This window comes from Varanus komodoensis, unplaced genomic scaffold, assembly GCF_004798865.1.
Source record: "Varanus komodoensis strain SLA01 unplaced genomic scaffold, ASM479886v1 scaffold4, whole genome shotgun sequence".
NCBI classification, from domain to species: Eukaryota; Metazoa; Chordata; class Lepidosauria; order Squamata; family Varanidae; genus Varanus; species Varanus komodoensis.
This window is the reverse complement of record NW_025335941.1, coordinates 7,038,998-7,057,895: the sequence shown is the minus strand read 5'-3', so window position 1 is coordinate 7,057,895 and position 18,898 is coordinate 7,038,998. Positions and strand designations below refer to the sequence as shown.

Genomic DNA, 18,898 nt, shown 5'->3' with positions numbered 1-18,898 from the left:
TCCTCCTATTGGTATATCTCAGGGGATACTGAGGGGAGGACACTGCTCAAAAGCACCAAGTGGCACTTGGGTGCAGCTAGGAGAGAATCCCCGTTGTTGATCCTGGAAGAGAGGATTACTTGTCCTGAATCTTCTGTCAGTTACACTCAATGACCCCCAAGTTCTAGTATGGCAGGTGGGTCTTTTTTCTCCTTACTGCTAATGAAGCATAGGAAAAAAGCACCTATTTTCACTTAACTTATGCGACAGTCAGGAGAAACATTTTATTCATAAACAGAACAATTTATACAACCAAAAAGAACAATTCAAAGCAATTTCTTAAACACTGTTCTGAGATTCTTTTCAAAGTAGAATGTGATTCTGAATCATATGTCTTTTCATTGTTCACAATATAAATAAAGCTGATTGTACACCTTTACAAAAAGGAAGGAACTAAGTACCACCATCTGCTACTTTAGCTATGTGAATAGCTATTTGTAGCTTCAGTTATAATAAAAACAATTGATTTTGTATTGAAAGTTTGGGTCCAAATAGTGGAATACTGTAGAATCCCTAATAAATTCACTACATATTGTAAAAGGATGCCTTACCCTATTTTTCTGGGCCCACTGAATATTAATTTTGTCCCACTTGAGAAGGAAGCCAGTGTATCTTGCTTTGATGTCTCCTCTAAGCTCTCTGGAGACTGATCTTTGGGTTTTTCTCCTTCTGTCTGTTCAGAGGAAGAAACTTAAAGAAAAAATGCACATTTTAAAACAAAGCAATGGCATTGAAAGTAGGTTTCTTAAGTACTTCATAGCAGAAGAAATTGAAAAGAACAGTCTTAAATCCAATGCCAACAAAACACTCTTTTAAACGTGCTGGGCCCACAGAGTGTGGAAGCCCCTTTTGTTTTGCAATCCACCACCCACCATATACTTTCATCCTGTATATCCTGCCTTTCTGTTCCAAGTAAAACCCACTAGATAATGATGGGGTAAGGGAATAAAGAAAAAAATTGACAACAACAAACTGAAAAAGCTGATAAAACACAAATTAAAAACAGACACTTTTAAAAAAGTCCAATAATAGGTTTGGCCACCACAACAGATAAATTTATTTTACCTCAAATGGCTCAAATATGACTCAGTGATCAAGCATGATATAGCTTCCATATAATCTGAGGTGTCTGATCCTGCCTAATCTTGGAAGCTAAGCAGGGTCGGGCCTGGTCGAATCTGGATGGGTGACTTAAATGTTATGAAGCAGAATGCTTGTGCCATATGAAGCATGTGCCGTAGAAATGTAATTAATAGTATATGGATTATTATGATGTGGTAGGAGATGGGTCTTTAATTATTGTAATTTCATGTCAGTTGGAGCTTTAAAACAATACCAGTCTTTTGAACTGAACCTAGAAACACACCATAAACCTGTGAAAAGAGGCCTCTTTCATATGCCATGGAGGGCACATAGCCACTGTTAAAAGCCCTCTTCTAGATTGCTTATATACATATACATATATATATATATATTCATGGATGGACTCCATTGAATGGAAAGCAATGTACCTTCCTGCTGCCTTATACCAAGTCAGATCAATAGTCCATCAGGCCTAGTACAATCTACTCTGACAGTCATTGGTTCTCCAAGATGTCAGGCATAGGGTTGCTTCTGTACTAGGGATATTACAAGGGACTGGGAGCTTTGGATTTTTTTGAATACAAAGTACATGCTCTACTTCCAATCCAGGTCTGCCCATTTAACATTATATGTACACATGATTGTGGCCAACAGCATCCCTGACATGTGTGAATGTATTTTCTCAGCATTAATGCCATTCTCAGAACACATGATAGAAAGCACCAAATAACAGTTTTAATATTTATAAACCTAAGATCTTTAATATTGTGTAAACCAGGGATAATATTCTCTGTTATATAAAGAAGCTTTCTACACATAAGTGGAATGCCTGATAATATATAAGCTGAGTAACCATATTTCCCATCCAGGTATGGAGTTTGATATTCACTTTGAAACATTTTGATTGTGGCCTATCAGCTTCAACAATGAGCTCAGCAATACACTAATTTCAAACAGGGTTTTAAGTAAAGGTAATGTGTTAAGATATAGACATTTCTCAAATGAATGGTCTAGGAGTATTTAATGCTGTAGCACTGCTAAAACTCAGCAGGTACTGACCCGACCAATCCCTTGCATCATTACATACATATTGTAAGAGGATAAATATTAAATAAATATAAAAAGAAGGAATTAGCACATGCTAGCTCATTATGCAATAATAAGACCACTAAGAATAATTAGGGAAAGAAGATAGAAAAAGCAAACCTTTTCACCTTTTGTTATTTTTACCTGGGGCTTTACGTAGGATAGAACGTCTAACAATATCAGTTCCAAGGAGCTTGGATTGCTGGAAGCGCTTTGCCCTCTCTTCAAAAAACCATTCACCTGTTACAATTCTAAGATGCCTGCATGAAAGACATGAAAATGTATTTTGTATAGTACTGTGACCTGGAACAAGCAGTATGCCACAGTGTTTATCCATTTATCCACAGAGTTTCAACTATAGGGCAGTATAGAAATGAATGCAGTAGCAGCAGCAGCAGATATAATGATGATGATGATAGTAATCTAGCTGTTTGTTCATCCAGTCAAGTAAAGGCAAGTGTAAAGATCACAGATGAAAGGTCAGACCTGGAAGAATCCCTCAAACATGGTCCATCCACGCATTTGACCCATGAAATATTTGGATAATCCAAGCATTGACTCCAAATTGGGGGAGGGGGAACCATTACTCCTCTAAGTGGCACCTAAGTACTCCTTCTTCATCACAGCTACCACTCTAGTCTCTCATCTTCTCCCTCTGTGCCCAATCCACACAACAAACCACGAGTGCAAAGATCACGGAGGATGGATTAGAAAGGCAAGCACAACCAAGTTACTGTCATCAGCTAGCAACCACAGACCAATACCAGAAAGGTGCTGATGTGGAGAATGAGACAGTGAGGATTTCTGCCACAGAGTCATCTTATGTGAACCAACAGCAGTCTGGAGGACTGGAAGAGGCTGAGGAGAAATGAGCCACAATCGTTGGTACGAGCCACTCACCATGGCTTCTCAGAATGGCTTGGCATGGCATGTGGACCACCCCAGTGGCTGAGTCACATGCTCTGCTTGCCATTCTAGTCACTGCTTGCATGCTCAGAGAGAGCAGGTGGACAGGCTTCACCAGCCGCAAGCAGCAGCAGCGCAAGCAAGCTCTGGAGACCAGCAGGCAGCCAGTGAGATCAGCCCCCAGTGACAGCTCTGCCTGGGAACAGGAAAGCAGCTCTGCCTTCTTCAGTTCCGGCTTGGAACAATATTAACTACACAGGAAAAGGCTGAAGTAAAAAGGACACTCAGGGACCAGGAGTTCAAAAGGATAATGGCTACCCTGCAGATGCTTACAGAATACACATGTCAGACCCAAGTGTGTCATAGGATTCTGAAAACCATTCTGACTGCTTTTATGAAATTTCCACTCCTTTTAGCATTCCACCTTTTTGTTATGTGTTTGTAGTTGGATAAAAGGAAAATGAACACTATGTGCATTCACATATGCACATGCACAAATACACACAAATGAACACTGAGTGAAGACACAACGGTAAGCAACTTTAGAGAAAACAAAGGCCTGCCCTAGCCAGCTGTCTCTTTACAGATTTTTATTCCATATCTAATCCAGTAAAATCTTTGTATTATTGAGTATATGCATGTATTGGGTATGTGTACATATTTATATAGAATGTTTTCCTTCAGAGCTTTGTTCTGAAATACGCTTTTCCCCAATAACAAATATTTATATTAGACATTTGACTCAACTTGTTAATCAGGGAACTTATCAGAACTCTTAGCCTCCAGAATGTTGATTTTCCTGGGAAAATGGTCAGATTTGCAGTCTGAACATTTCACAGAAGCCGTAAAAAAGCTGGGTGTGCTAGCAAAGGAGAAATTTTCAGTTTTAAATGCCAGTTCTGCACAGGCAGATATCATGCAAATTAATTTATTTAATGTCATTCCCTGTTTTGTGACACTTTGGCAAATGTCATCGGATAGAAGCTTTGCTCCAGGTACAGACAGTGCTCTCTTTTGTATTACAAAAGGCATAGAACTCAACCTTTTGATATGCAGTGCCTCTTTCATAATTCTTAAAAAGCTTTTCAAGGCTTATCTCCAACAAAAAACCTGTTTTTCCTCTCTTGGTTTTATGACATCTTGCAGGAAAGAATCCTTTACTTATTTGGACACTATTTTCCCCTTAACTTATTCATGTATAAGGGCCCCACTGTGCTGACCAATAGTTATCACTTGTGAATGGGGGCATGGCAATCCCTGAGGTTCCTTTCCAGGAGTACCTCTGCATCAAGACTTGTGTTTTGGGTTCGACAGAGCTCCTTCATATTCCACATAATTTTTATCACTTGTATCAGGGACAGGGAACATCTGGCCCTGCAGATGCTGTTGGGCTATGTCCCACCAGCCTTAGCTGATGCAAGTTTCAGTCCAACCACATCTGAAGGGCCAAATGTTTCCCATCCCTGGTCTATATAAGGCCACTGAGTGAGATATCTAGGGATCTGGATTTAACTGCTGTCAGAGCACAAAGAGGAGCAGGCTGGAGAAGGGTCCATCTAGTGCAGCATTGTTTATGCAGTGACAAACCAGATGCCCATGGGAAACCCAGGAGGAAGACCAGAATGCACAGCATGCTCTTGCTCATGCTCCCCACCACCTGGTATACATTGCAATACTGTCTCTGACACAGAGGTATCATAAAGCCATCAGAAATACTAGCCACTGATTGCTTCCTCCTCCAGGAATTAGCCCAATCCCCTTTTAAAGCTGTCCAAATTGGTGGCCATCACCACCTCTTTTGGCAGCGTCAACTATGCATTGTGTGAAGTACTTCTTTCCTGAATCTCCCAGCTTCAAGGAAGGATCTTAGGTTCTAGTATTACATAAGAGAAAGAAAGCAAAATGTCCCTCTATCCACTTTCTCCACACCTCGCTTCACTCACCTTTCTTCTAAGCAAAACTCTTCCAAATGTTATAATCTTCCCACACAGGGGAGTCATTCCAGCACTTTGATTATTTTAGTTGACTTTTTCTGCACTTTTCCCTATACAATACTTTTTAAGATGTGGTGACTAGAAATATAGACAGTGTAGTCATTCCATGGATTAGTGTAAGGGCAGTATGATACTGGCAGTTTTATTTTCATTTCCTTTCCTAATTATGCCTAATATGGAGTTTGCCTTTTTCACAGCAGTCACTTCTGCACTAAGCTGGCCACCATAGTGTCGAGTTCCTTCATCGGCAGCTTTGGTTCCATCAGCACATATGTGAAGCCGGGTATTTTGCTCCAACATGGGTGACTTTATATTTGTTTAGACTGATTACATCCAGTTCTAGTTCTCTGTATTCTGAAGCTGTAGAAATGCTGAATCAGTGTTTGGACTTGTTATGGCCTGGAACTGTATGGCTAATGGGGTGGGCTAAAAATCAAATAAATAAATAAATGAAGGTGAAGATGAAGGAGATGTAGTTATTTGTTCTCACATCTGGGGAGATTAATTTTCAGCCTATTTTAGATAGGGTCACAAGAGAGGAACCATGTCCAAAATAGGGTAGACATCTCCCAGATGGAAAAACATGAAAACTAGTTTGCAACTTCTGGAGTTTACTTAGACTTGGAGATCCTATCAATTGCACCATTGGTAATTCAAAGCCTCCAAACTCAGAGGCTTCTGATAATTCACTGGGGGGCAGGAGGAGTAGCAGAGGCAATCAGCACCTTTCCATCCTCTTCCTTGCATTTTTTGCTAGGTGGTATCTAGGATGATCAGGACTGTGTATGTACACAAACGATAGAAAAGAAGTCTTTTGGTGGCCTAATCCATGCCCTCTCATTGTAATTGTTAAATCTAAGGGTTTCCTAAATAACTACCAGCATTAAGGAGGCAGACTCACATAAAATGCCTAGAGCTCCCATTCTTCCTCCCTTGCCAAAACAGAAACTGGAATTTCATTCGGAGAGTGGATATGATAAAGTGATAGAGTAATGAAATATTCTGTCACCCAAGAAAATGCAGGAGAATACCATGCAAGGGATTCCCACCCCCACGCCCATCCTCAACTTAACACTTCTGGAAGATGAATCCTTTACACTGTGATACGGCTTGACATGTGAGATATATATGAGTCATCTTATGAATCATCATTAATCTCTTCTAAGCTGCTCCCAATGTGCACCATGTATTCTCATTCACATGGTAACTGTCTGGTAGGATGAGAGCTGTCTACCAGACAGAGCGAAGCATTTCACAAGATTAGAAGCCAAAGTTTTAATTTGTTTGCAGGCAAAATAAAAAACAAGCAATAAAAAGTTGGCCACTTGTACGTACCGGTGGTGATCACATACAATTGAAAATCTTATGATTTTCTTTTGGTCTAGAACATTTGTTCAGCTTGCTAGATTTGCTAGGTAAAGTGAACATAATTATTGTGATCATTTTTACTTCTACAATAATTTGAATTTATTATATTAAAATCACCTAGCTGACTGTCAATTTTACTGCTTGCTTACTACTGCTTAGGTCCAGGATTTTTCATGGAAGATCACTGTGTTTAATCCTGGAACTGCCCCAGTTTTGTACAAAACAGGAGGTCAAATGTAAAGAGCAAAAGGTGTAGACAGGTAGGGGATGTATTCAGGCTATCTTACTGCAGTCTTCCTTAGTAACAGATGCTGGAAAAATATCACTGGGGAAGGTCTGTAAAAACTATAGACCAAGGGTGGGTTTGCATGCACATCACTTATGCACATCAGACCTTTGTAGCCTCTATGTTGTTGAAACAAGTCTGTGCTTAAAACCCATGGCTCTTCCACTCTCATGTCCTGTTAGGAGGCCAAAGAAGCGTGTTTGTCAAACTGTGGGCTGCAGGCCTCTCTCAGGAGTTCTTCAATGAGAAGACTGAGACAATGAGAGGAAATCAGTCAAGGCAGACATGCATCCTCGCAAGATGATTTGCCCATCACTAGCAGTTCTCCAGTGTACCACTGACTGGGAGTGTTAAAAAGGTAGAGGTAAAGGTTTCCCCTTGACATTCAGTCATGCCTGACTCTAGGGGGCGGTGCTCCTCTCCGTTTCCTAGCCGAGGGAGCCAGCGTTTGTCCGCAGACAGTCTCCATGGTCATGTGGCCGGCATGACTAAACACCAAAGTGCACGGAACACTGTTACCTGCCCACTGAAGTGGTACTTTTTTATCTACTTGCATTTTCATGCTCTCGAACTGCGACGTTGGCAGGAACTGGGACGGAGCAACGGGAACTCACCCCATTGTGCAGATTCGAACCGGCGACCTTTCAATCAACCAGCCCAGCAGCACAGCGGTTTAAACCACTGCGCCACCTGCAGTCCCCTGGGAGTGTTAGATGGGTACTAATTCACATACTGGGTGTGCTTGCTTGAGAAGCCAAGCCTCCCTGCTTGGTCCTCTTACAAGTAGCCCGTGGTGCACCAATATTTTCACTCCACTGCTAACTGTCAGCAGAGACAGAAGGGACAGTGGAGATTGCTGACAACCCTCATCTTGGCTCCTGAGTAGCCCTCATGAGCTGCTGTGATGGTTGCTGGCATGGCTGCTGATCTTGGTAGGGTCCTCAGCATAAGAATGGTGCAGCTGTGCAGAGTGAGGGTCCTCCCATCTGGCATCGCTTGCCAGGGCACCAGATGGAAGGAAGCTGAGTGGAGGCCAAGCAGCGTGAAGCTTCCCAGGACTACAAGGAACACAATCGCAAGGAAGTCGCTGACAGTTTCACCAAGTGTCCCATGGAGAACACTTTGGGAACAGCTCTCATCAGCAGTCATCCTGAACCTCTTGGCAAGTCTGGCAAGGGGATTTTGTCATCCTTGCCAATGCACTCTCTTGTGATTGTGCCTCATGCCTAATAGGCAGGTTTGAACAGCATGACAATCCACTGAACATCAAACAAACCCAACCACAAGTCATGGCTTGTTGGAGTAGCTTATAGACCCAGAAGCTGGGACTTATAAACCACCCTAAAGCAGCCATGGTGGGTTCACACAACAGAAGCTCCTATGGCTTTAAGTAAAGTGAACTGAGACACTGAGTATTGTGTGAATCCAATCACTTAGTTCATACAGGGTAGCAGTGAAGGTCTGGACTGAACTTCACAGAAATGGGGAGGGCAACCTGGACTATACTGTGTAATCTATAGCACTCTGGGATTCTGATATGTAGAATCTCTTTAATAACATGAAGAGCATTTGGTAACAGCAGAAACTGCAATTGAAACCACTATTATAATGACTACCAGACACTTCAACGGTGGAAGTTTTAGCACTGGAAAACTTTATAACTGACGAAAGCTGCTTAATTGTGGTTATATTTAAAGTGCCGGGGCACATTTTACCATGCACCTGCACATTGCCTTTCCCAGCTAAAGAAAAGTCTTGTGTTAGAAGCAGAGACGTTTTATATAAAGGGGAGTTCTTACTTTAACATTTCTTTTGAATACAAATTACAATGGATCGAAATGGTTAAAACGCTTAGCACTTTTCTCAATGTGTTCTGTTAAAAGAGGATAAGAAATTTTATTGCTTTGTCTTTGTTCCCCAATCTATACTGTAGTGCTAAGTGCTTCATAATACAACTTCACTTCTCCATGCCCTGAAATTCAATGAGCTTTTTATTCTTAAGAGCTGCCTAATGAGCAATTCAAATGACTGATCTGGATAAACTGGGAGATCTAAGTGAAATGTTCTGTATTCCCCTCAACTTTTTCATGGTGTTCAGAGTGTTTATACGATTCTACAAGAGCTACTTTTGCAGATGAGCAAATGTGCTGTGCGACTGTGGAGGCACATGGCACAATGGTTCCTGGCAGGGACCTGGGGCACTGCACCTGGGAAGATTCTACAGAAGTTGTGATCAGTAAACCTCCATCTTTCACAGCCAGGTACTTAAAGGTATTCCCATGTGCCAACCAATAAGGCAGCAATTAACAGTAACGATTCCAAATGCTCCCTCAAATGAAGAATGGCATTGCTATGTAGCAAAGCAAACATCAAAAGTCCCTTCACTAGCATAAGCCAAGAATTGTTTATATTGGTAAAATTAGGCACAATTGTGAACAAAAGCTGAAACTGGACTCCTGTCAAATTGTCCAAGAATACACCCCACCAAGAAAACTTACGCAATCTTATCACACACTGTGCATTTCCAGTTGCCATCAATTCCTACAACACGACATTTGTTGCAAACTCGGAGTCTGCATGTTTGGCAGAGTTCCCCTCTATCGAAAATTAAGCCCAGATTTTTTTGACAGCGAATGCATATCCTGCTGTTGTCTTCTTGGTAATGCCGCCCACCTTTCCGTTTTACTTCCAATAACTCATTCTTCAGTTTCCTGGAAGAAAACAAAGAATTTACCACTTCATAAAAACTTAAATGTTTCGCACATGCATGTTCATCACCTCATGAGAACAGTATCAAAAACTGACTTATATGTATGAAGGGGCCATCATAGATCAGCAAATGTCATGCTTTCCAGTCAAGTTACTTCAAACATTTGAATGCAAAACAGCAGGTGTCAAGTATTAATCAAACAAAAAGTCCATAGGTTCAAATATTAATCTCAACCACAACCTACACATTAAAATACAAGCTGTAACACAGAAAGCAATTCCTCATTGCAACCTTATTCTTCATCTACTTTTGAATACTGAACTGCCTAAAACCAGTGTGAGCAATAATCACCCGTAGGAATGAATGGATGGGGACGGGAGTGCAGAATGGCTAAAGCTGACTCAAATGCTTAAGCATGTGAGACAAAGTGTGCATGAAGAGGACTCTGCCACAGGCAGAAAATCAGCTTTTGCATTCAGTTATGCAGAATTAAACTGCAAATAGAAGCCGCCCTACTTTCTCCTCCTTTGTGTACACAGAGATATAATGTGAGGAGGAAGTTGCGTTGTACTTTTCTGTTGAGCACAGACATTATGGGATTTAAACCCATTTTAAAAGACCTACTGGCTGACTTTTGGCAATTTTGTATCTCTTAGCCTCAATTCCCTAGATACAATCATCACAGGGTTTTCATGAGATAAACCAATGATGGTAGTACAGCATATGCATACAAAATAGCAATGCTGCTACTTTTTGTTGTTAATTACCAAACATTAGTCTTTAAATTTTTAATAGTAATGATAATAATAAACGATAAGCTGAACATGAAAATGTGTAATATAAGGATACACTGACCTTCCAACAGGCCAGTAACACCTTTCAAGCATCTCACCAAGATATCCTAGCTAAAGTATAATCCCAAATAATTGATCTACTTGTATATGGAAGAATTCTACTGTTCATGTGAAGCAACTAAACATTCCAGAAGATCAGCAACCTCTAATCATGCTCATAGACCATGATTCTAGATCACCATTCAGCCTAGCTGCATGGCACTATAATACATCATCCTCATCTAACATTGCAGCTGGGAATTGCAGTCCAATGCAGCAAGTTGTAGAAAGTTGCTCCAGACTACAGTTTTGTATTCTTGCCAGTGCAGAATTCTGGCTAGTACTTGTGTTAGGGCCACACTAGATGATACATGAAAGATCTGCTTTTTCCCCTTAAAACTGCAGCCATTGGGTAAGACAGGGAGTGAGTAGGATCAGGTTTACAAGGAGCAGGTGGGTTTAGCACCTCTCCTATGGTATGGTCTCACTTTCCTCCTGGAAGAAATAAAAACACACATTTTCTCTAGATAGTGGATATCCCAGAATATCAAAATTATCAATAATAATAATAATAATAATAATAATAATAATAATAATAATGACACTCGCTACAAAAACAAAATTAGAGCTCCAAAAAGATAAAGATGCCATTACCCTTATTCTGCTGTTTCAACATCCTCCCAAGAAGGTGCAGTACTTTCCTTCTGGAAATGAACTTTACACTTATTTTGATTCTCGTACACGTGCTGACCAGCTTCAGGGAAATGGTTAGACCTGCGCCCAAGCAAGCTTTAGGTAGGCAGGGGTTGCAAATGACCGCAGTTATACTGCTAACCTACTGTGAGTCATGAATCTCTCTTAATGGGCCAATTAAATTGATAGCTAAATAGAACATTCATATGCAGAATCGGGGTGTCCCCAAGTGCAAGGTGCTAGGGACAAACAGGCTTGACCATTGTCCTCATGCATTTGTCCATGAACGTCTAGAGCAGCCTTTCTTAACCCAGTGAACTAATTATGTTGGCCCGGAGTGATAGGAATTGTAGTCCAGCACACTGGGCAGGTACTAGGTTGGGAAAGGCTGCTCTAGAAGCTACTGGTTGAATATAGTTGGGAAAACAGCATCAAGTTCAAAGGGTCTTTGGTGCAATTCAGCCAGATGGTTCTTATACTAGTGAAGCCTTTAATGGAGAAGGCTGCAATGACGAGGGAGACCTCATCCTTTTCATTCCACTTTTTATATGCCTGTACAGCCCAACAGGCAAAGCTCTTGCAGCTATTTACAAAATTCCAAAACCTAAAAATACAAGATAATGTAACATAAAACTATTAGTCTACAAAAATATTTTAAAAACTGTTTTTAAAAACCCAGAATCAATTAGAAGCCTTATTATATGCAGTCAAGTTTCTGGAAGTAGTCACTGCTACTCGTATGTGCTGAATGCAGTGTAGTTCCTCCAACAGCACTTTGGATCTAGGCCTAACATTGCAAGGTAGAGCTTTGAAAATGACAAAAGATAAATAATTTGTGAAATCTCTATCTGGAATGGTCTCCCCAATGAGGCACACTTGGCGTCAACACTGTTGTCTGCTTGGGGTCAGATTAAGCCCTTCCTCTACCCTCAGGCATCTGGCAGTGTATGTTTCAAGCAGGTCCTGGAATGTCATCATTGATTGTTTCAAATTACACACACACATCTGTTTATAAGTTTGAAGGTAAATAGCTTTTGTATTGTAAGGTTTTTAATCTCTGTATACCACCCAGAGAGACTCAGCTATTAGGCAGTAAAGGAATGTAATAAATTGAATGAAACTAACATCTATGAGAGGAAAAGAAAAAAATATTCTTGGTTTTGCTCTTCCTATTTAAGATATCTCAGCTGTGATCTACTGCCAGAACTGTCTGCAATTCCCCATTTGTAGGATACCATCTTGATTTCCCTTCAGATTTACAAGGAAGTTATGACACTGAGTAGCATGATGTTGCACCCAATATAATTTTCCTTAGTATGACCTAGGAATGATCTGAACTATGGTCTGGAGTTACATCAGTAAGCTTCAGGCTCACTGGATCTCGGCAACTGCCATTACACCCCATTTAAATGACAAAGGAAGGCAGGGAGAGAAATGGAAAACAAGGAAGGAGGGACCCATTTGATTAGTCAAGGACTATTTCATACAATTAGCTCTGTGTGATCCAGGGACACTACTAGTGTCACTATGCCTGGAGCCCCAGTTATTTCACTTGGAGCCCTGAACCAACATAAGGCCATCTCCTCCACCACCATGCTTCCCATCGGTACTTGCTGAAATAAAAGTACAGGGGCCCTAATCGTGGCTGTTGCATCTGATTTCCCTGGTGGCCTTTCCCTACTGATGGGTTCCACCTCAAATCTTTCCACCTAAGGATTTTTCCTCAAATCAAATGCCCCTCCTGCCTCATCCATACATCTCTTTTTAAAGCAGCTGCCCTCACAGAAAGAGACATATGTAAATTACATATGTGCATATGTAAATTAGCACATGCATCATCATCATCATCCCGTGGGCCTGAGCCCTAGATACTTTCAGTACCTAGCACTGTATCCATTCTGATCAATTTCTATCCCTCCCCAGGTCAGGTTGGCCAATGGAACATAAACAAGTTGCCTTATACCAGAGAGGAATATTTCTGAACCCTGCCTGGAGACGCCAGAGAATGAAGCACAGACCTCTTGCATGAAAAACATCTGGCCTGCCAATTTGCTGTGGCCCTCTCCTGAAGCAAATTACCTGGTTCACTTGAATCAATCATCTGGTGCTACTGCTCTGACAGCACTTGCTAAAGTGTGCTTGTGCCGCATTCTAGTTTACCTGACATGGTTTGTAATGAGAAAAATAGGTGGCAGTGCTATCTTTCAACTGGTTGGTCACAACTATTTGGCACTTTGTCCCTTCCAGCTGTGCTCCTATACAAACAGCAGCATCCATAGTAAAAATTATAAGGTGAGTGCAAGTTCAGACTCAGTTACTAGGAGAAGAAGTCCAGATCCTTGTCTGTCCAGTATTTGTACAGAAACAACTACCTGGAATTCCAACAGGTGCTTAGAGGAAGGGACAAATTTTGAAAAATAAAGGATTCAGTGCGATGCTTACACAATGAGATTTCTTTGATCTTTGACCATGTAGCACCCTATACTAAATCTGCTCCAAAAGGCCCCCTACTCCTCCAGAGAAGATTAGGGGAACTGCATGGGGGAGCAGGTAAGGGAAACCATTCCACAGTGGTTCTCTTTTGCTAATGGAACACCAGTGCCTACAACTTTATATAAGCAAATAAGATATTAACGATATCTTCTGTGGTGCCTTAATTCAACATCAATTCGGACAGCTGTGTTTGACAAAGAATTTCCTTTTGTAATTTTTTGCAGTGCCTTCAAGGATGAATCACTGGATGTTTGTGACTGTGGTGGAATTTCAACACTGGAAGAATTAAGTGTTCTAAGAGTACAGGAGGTGGAGGAAGCAAATGAGTCAGACCTTAATCTACTGTCAGCACAGCCATTGCTTCAGCTGAACAATGCTTAGAAAACAGAATATATTATTCATCAGTAGAATAAACTCACAAGCATCACAGGTATGAGCAGTTTTAAAACAGTTTTTGCCAGAAGCAAGAACTGCCTAATTTTTAAAAACCCTAATAAATAAAAAGAAGTTCAAGGGATAAAAGTCTAAGTATACTGGTAAATCACAGTCTTCAAATAGCCCATTAATACGGATGCTGCTCTTTTGCTCCCCTCATCCTTCAAAAATCCTTGCGATAACTCAGTGTTCAAGGGACTTATTGCTTCATAACAAGTGTTTAAACTTGGAAAGTAGAATGATGTTCTGAATATACACATCAACTTGACTTCTAATATCTTATGATCAATGTGCATATGACATAATTCATTTTGTACTCTTTTTAGGGGGTGAGCAGCAATTAACTTTTTAAAAGCAGGGAAAAGACCCATTCTGAAAAAGTTCATTTACTCTCGGGGAGAATAAAATAGGCTTTGTCTGGAATGGCAAACATAAGAATGCAGACATCTGATGATCCTCTCAGGGAAGGTGTCCCATAAGCAGGACACCACAACTAAGACACTCACTCCTTGGACACCTTCTGATGGAAGGGACATTCAGAAAAGTGTATCTGCAGATGACTGTGGATGGACAGAATAATATTTTGCATGCCTGAATATGGTTTTGTTGTCCTGAGTAGAACCCAAAATTCTGCTCTTGAATTTAAATACTTTTAAGTATAGACCTGATGTGAAAGCATGGTTAATGTTACTTTCACAAAGTATACCTGCAGTGCTACAGGACAACTTCAGCCATTTGGTTATTCACAAAGTCAAGTAAAAACATGGTATTTGTACAGAATTGTACTGATATAGCACTAAGCAAGGGGCACATAGGGAATAATATAGGGAAGCTGTTTGAGGCACCTAGAATTCTGATATATAGGTTTCAACTGTACTATAAAGTTCATTGAGTCTTAAAATTTGTGCCTTTCCTACTTCACTGACATTTGTGAAAAGCCACTACTTGCATTCTGCTCTGCATGTGGAACCTTCTTTTTATATTACTTACTCCTGAACTAACAGAGAACTAAGGTAACTTAAGGACCAGAAAAGACATTATTCTAAATCCATATCCAGCAGTTATAACTTTGGCTTTTATTTTATTCTACAATAGGTTGCAACCATACTATGGCTTCTATGCCTACCCTAGAGAAATAATGAAAGAAGATAAACAGATATAGATATATGGATATAGAATAATGTCTGTTTTCACCCTAAACTAACTGCAGTCAGTGAATTTAGGCATGAGTAAGTCTGCACGGATACATGATGTTAGTCAGCTGCTCCCATACAAATTGATTCCTAAGGCGTTGCAGATGATTTGTACTGAACATTTCTCTTTGTGTGCAGACTAATTTATCGCCTATTAGATATTTCCACTTCTACTCTCTGCAAGTGACTTATTTGATTATGGTTTGTTGTTGTTGTTGATACAGAGCAAAAAAATTAACAAGCATGATGTGAAACAGCCTTGCAATTTTCAGATGGTCCTAATACAAGTATTGTACTCCGTTCCCTGTTTAAAGACATTCTAAGTATGTTACCAGCATGATGAGATGTATGCTGTTTTCAGTTAATTCTTATAAACACTGGCAGTTTCATGCTAGCTAGTGATCTTCTCAAACCTAAGAAGAGCATTCCTGTTGAGAATGAGGAAAGATGTCAACATAACTGATGGGCTTTTCATATACTGCATTTTGAAGGTAAATAAGCTAAAGCTGTAAATGGAGCATAAAGATTAATCATCTTGCCCTTAATAAAATATTATTGATAAGACAATTATCTTAGCCTAAATAACAAATTTAACCAATAAGTTGGAGAATGCATGCTAGAGAATGTCCATTCTGGTCCTTAAGACTGTCAGAATTATAGAATACTGTGTTAAGAAACCTTACAACTGGTTCTGTACATGAAAGAAAGGAAACACCAACTATGGTGTCAAACCTTCAATGAGAAACAGAAAGACAAAGGCCAAGGACCATTGCTCAAGTTAAGTCAAGAGAAAAGACTTTTGACTTATCTACCATTTTCTCATGTGGCAGTGAAATGGCTCAACTTTTCACAATTGTGCACTTCAAAAAAACAAATAAAAAACAAAAAACAGCCAATTTAAGCCACTGGGGACTAATACATAATATCCATTTTAAATTAGGGGTATATGATGCAGGTGTATGCATGAGTGAAAGTTGATTAAAATCATGCTTCAGGCTGAACTTCGTAGAATGACCTATATATGACACAAAATGATACAACCATGACTCAAATCAGTAAACATATCATGATAGGTTTGACCAATCATACAACCGTAATTGCATACAGTTGTTTCTTTATTGATGAACTATGGCCAATGTAAAGAACCTAAACATATATACAAAAGCATTTCAGGTGGAACTATAACATAGGATGCTGTGAAGCTAAAATGTAAGATCAGGCACATTAGAAGAAGAGGATAAAACAATCCTACTATAATTACCCTGAATAAATACAGCCACAACTATGCAAATCTTTTAAAAGATCTCAAAGGATTGTTTAAAAATTACCTGATCCTTTTATCTTCCATTTTTTTCAAGTATTCATCTCGTTTCAGTACCCCCATTATTGTTTCCCTTTCATGTTCCAATAAAAATGACAAATTGATGATCTCTGAGTTTTTAGACATGTTGCTTCAACTGTATTTTCTGGAAGTGGGAAACGTGTGATATAGAGTTCAAACGCACATCATTGCAAAGGACAAGGCATTACAGAGGCAGCAGATCTCCTGAAAGAAGCCAACTGATATATTTAAGGCCAATGCCAAAAGTGAATCTCATCATTTTAGTGACTGGAGTGTTCACTTTACTTGAATTTCTTGAATGATCTTCATTCATAGTTTATCCACAGGTTAAGGATTTCCCCCAGATCACTGTATTAGGACTTTTGGTACCTGGAAATGAAAATTTAAAAAAAAAAACTCAACAAGAAGAACATTTTATTTAAGCAGCATAAATCAAATAGTACATTAGAACCTTCGAGGCAGTGGGTTACTTTGCAGGTAATGATAAGCCAGAATTTATCAGGAAGATGAATTCTTCCTAATGCTTCCTGCTTGGTCACACTTGCTCAGCTCTTCCAACCAATGGAAGCGATTAAACAAATCACAAAAGTTCAGCAAATGGATTGTTTAGTGTTCTGTCCAACCTTGTCAGGCATGAGCCTGTGCAATCACAAGAGACTCGTTATTGTGCAGAGGCTCAAGAGATGAGCACTGCTTCTGTACTGAATGATAAACTTCCCATAATGAAACATGGAACCCTGGGATATTTTAATCACTGAAGAGGCTAAAATAGTGCTACTTCTCTGAGATGTACACTTGAATTCACCTGGATTAAAATGGACAACAAAGGAACAGTGTGACTACTGATCAACACTATAAATGGGATACTTAGTATGGTATAAAAGCATTTAGTACTAAATCATTTTAGTATTAAGAATCTTTAGATGGTGTTTAATAACATCACTTTGTTCAGATGTCTCTGTCTAACATGGTAACTTAAGTGTTTTTAATAAAATAGCAATCTTTTTAGTTTGACCTGTTCTGAATAGTAAAAAAACTTCAAGAATCACCATTCTGTGAAAAAACGAGAATTAGGATTATTCTTGAATTACAACAGCCATTCTAAAATAAATTCCTGCATAATTTCTAATCAGGCAGTTATGCCAATCTAGTGCTATATTTTAAGCAGGGATACAGAAAAATGTATAACTTCAAGAATACCTTTTTATTTCAGTGAGACATCAGGAAGTAAAATAAGGTAGCCAGTTAGCTGATCACTCTCACAAATTGCCTATAGTTAAGGTTATTACAAAACACATTTCCAACTCTTATTTTCTACAAGTACATGATGATGGGGAACACACAGTTACTGGTGGATTCTTTTTACAAGAAAGATCTGGCAAATGACATTCTAAATAAGCAGGCCTTACTGTATCCAAGGTTCAGCTGAAATCCATCTTCTAGTCAACTTACAGAGCAGTGCTACAGCTAGTTCTATATAGTAACTAGAAAAACCGGCTGTTTTTCCATCAAGATCCTGTTTGCACAATGCACACACCCATCATTGTCATGCAATATTTACCACTACCAGCCAGTTATCAAAGTACAAGGAAATACCTTCAGCACCAACCCTCTTATTTTTCACACGGTAAATCATTTTAGAAAAAAGCTCAGATGAAACTGTGAAGGGCCAACCATTCAAGGAGAATGGTTGGCTACCATTTCTGATCACTTGCTACAGCAGAGTGAACCTGAAAATATGACTGCTTTAAATAAAGATGGTTATCACTGTCATCCGGTATTCAATGGTATGCAGCAGCTTTGTGTCTTCTGGACACATTTGGACTGCAACAGCCAGACTTCCCAGTCAATGGCCCGGATGGATGGGAATTCTGGGAGTTGTGTTCCAATTACCTCTGAAAGCCACCAGGTTAGGAAAGACTAGTATACATCCTCTTAAAGGCAGCCAATAAGATGGCTTCAAGAGAAGCTATCAAAACTGTGGCTGCAATTCTGCACTTATACTTGACAGTAATGATCTTTGAACGATATGGAATTTACATCTAAGAGAAGTGCATTTTATCAGCTAAAAAAGAGCAGAACTGTAGCTTGACAGAGCCCCATATAAATAATCAGCATACTGTTATATAAATTAGTAAACATTTTGTGCCACTACTTCAGCTGGCTCTCAATGAAAAGATTTTTTTATTATTATTTAACTGCTCTGATGGCAAGTTAAGTAAAGCCCATCAGGAAATTGGCCAATCTGCTTTGTTAAATTATGATGAGGGGGAGAGATGTCATTGTAACCTTTATAAAATGTAACAATTTGACCAATCTTTCAGAAATTTTCAGCTGACAGAAACGTAGATTGCATATACCCTGAAAATATCAGCATAACGGGAGATTGGTGATAACTGGTGGGATTACAGAGAAAGAGCAGACTAAAGACTCAAAG

General features: G+C 39.7%; 1 protein-coding gene across 1 annotated transcript in view; it reads right to left on the bottom strand.

Moving 5' to 3' along the window:
- Nucleotides 1–16,692, bottom strand: part of SYTL5 (synaptotagmin like 5) — a 41,421-nt gene extending 24,729 nt beyond the window's left edge. The window contains exons 1-4 of the mRNA XM_044441891.1: nt 16,448–16,692; nt 9,261–9,473; nt 2,353–2,468; nt 591–729 (exon numbers count right to left, since the gene is read on the bottom strand). Of these exons, the coding sequence (XP_044297826.1) occupies nt 591–729; nt 2,353–2,468; nt 9,261–9,473; nt 16,448–16,566 (587 nt within the window). The 5' untranslated portion in view covers nt 16,567–16,692. The remainder of the gene's footprint in view (nt 1–590; nt 730–2,352; nt 2,469–9,260; nt 9,474–16,447) is intronic.
- Nucleotides 16,693–18,898: the final 2,206 nt, after the last annotated feature.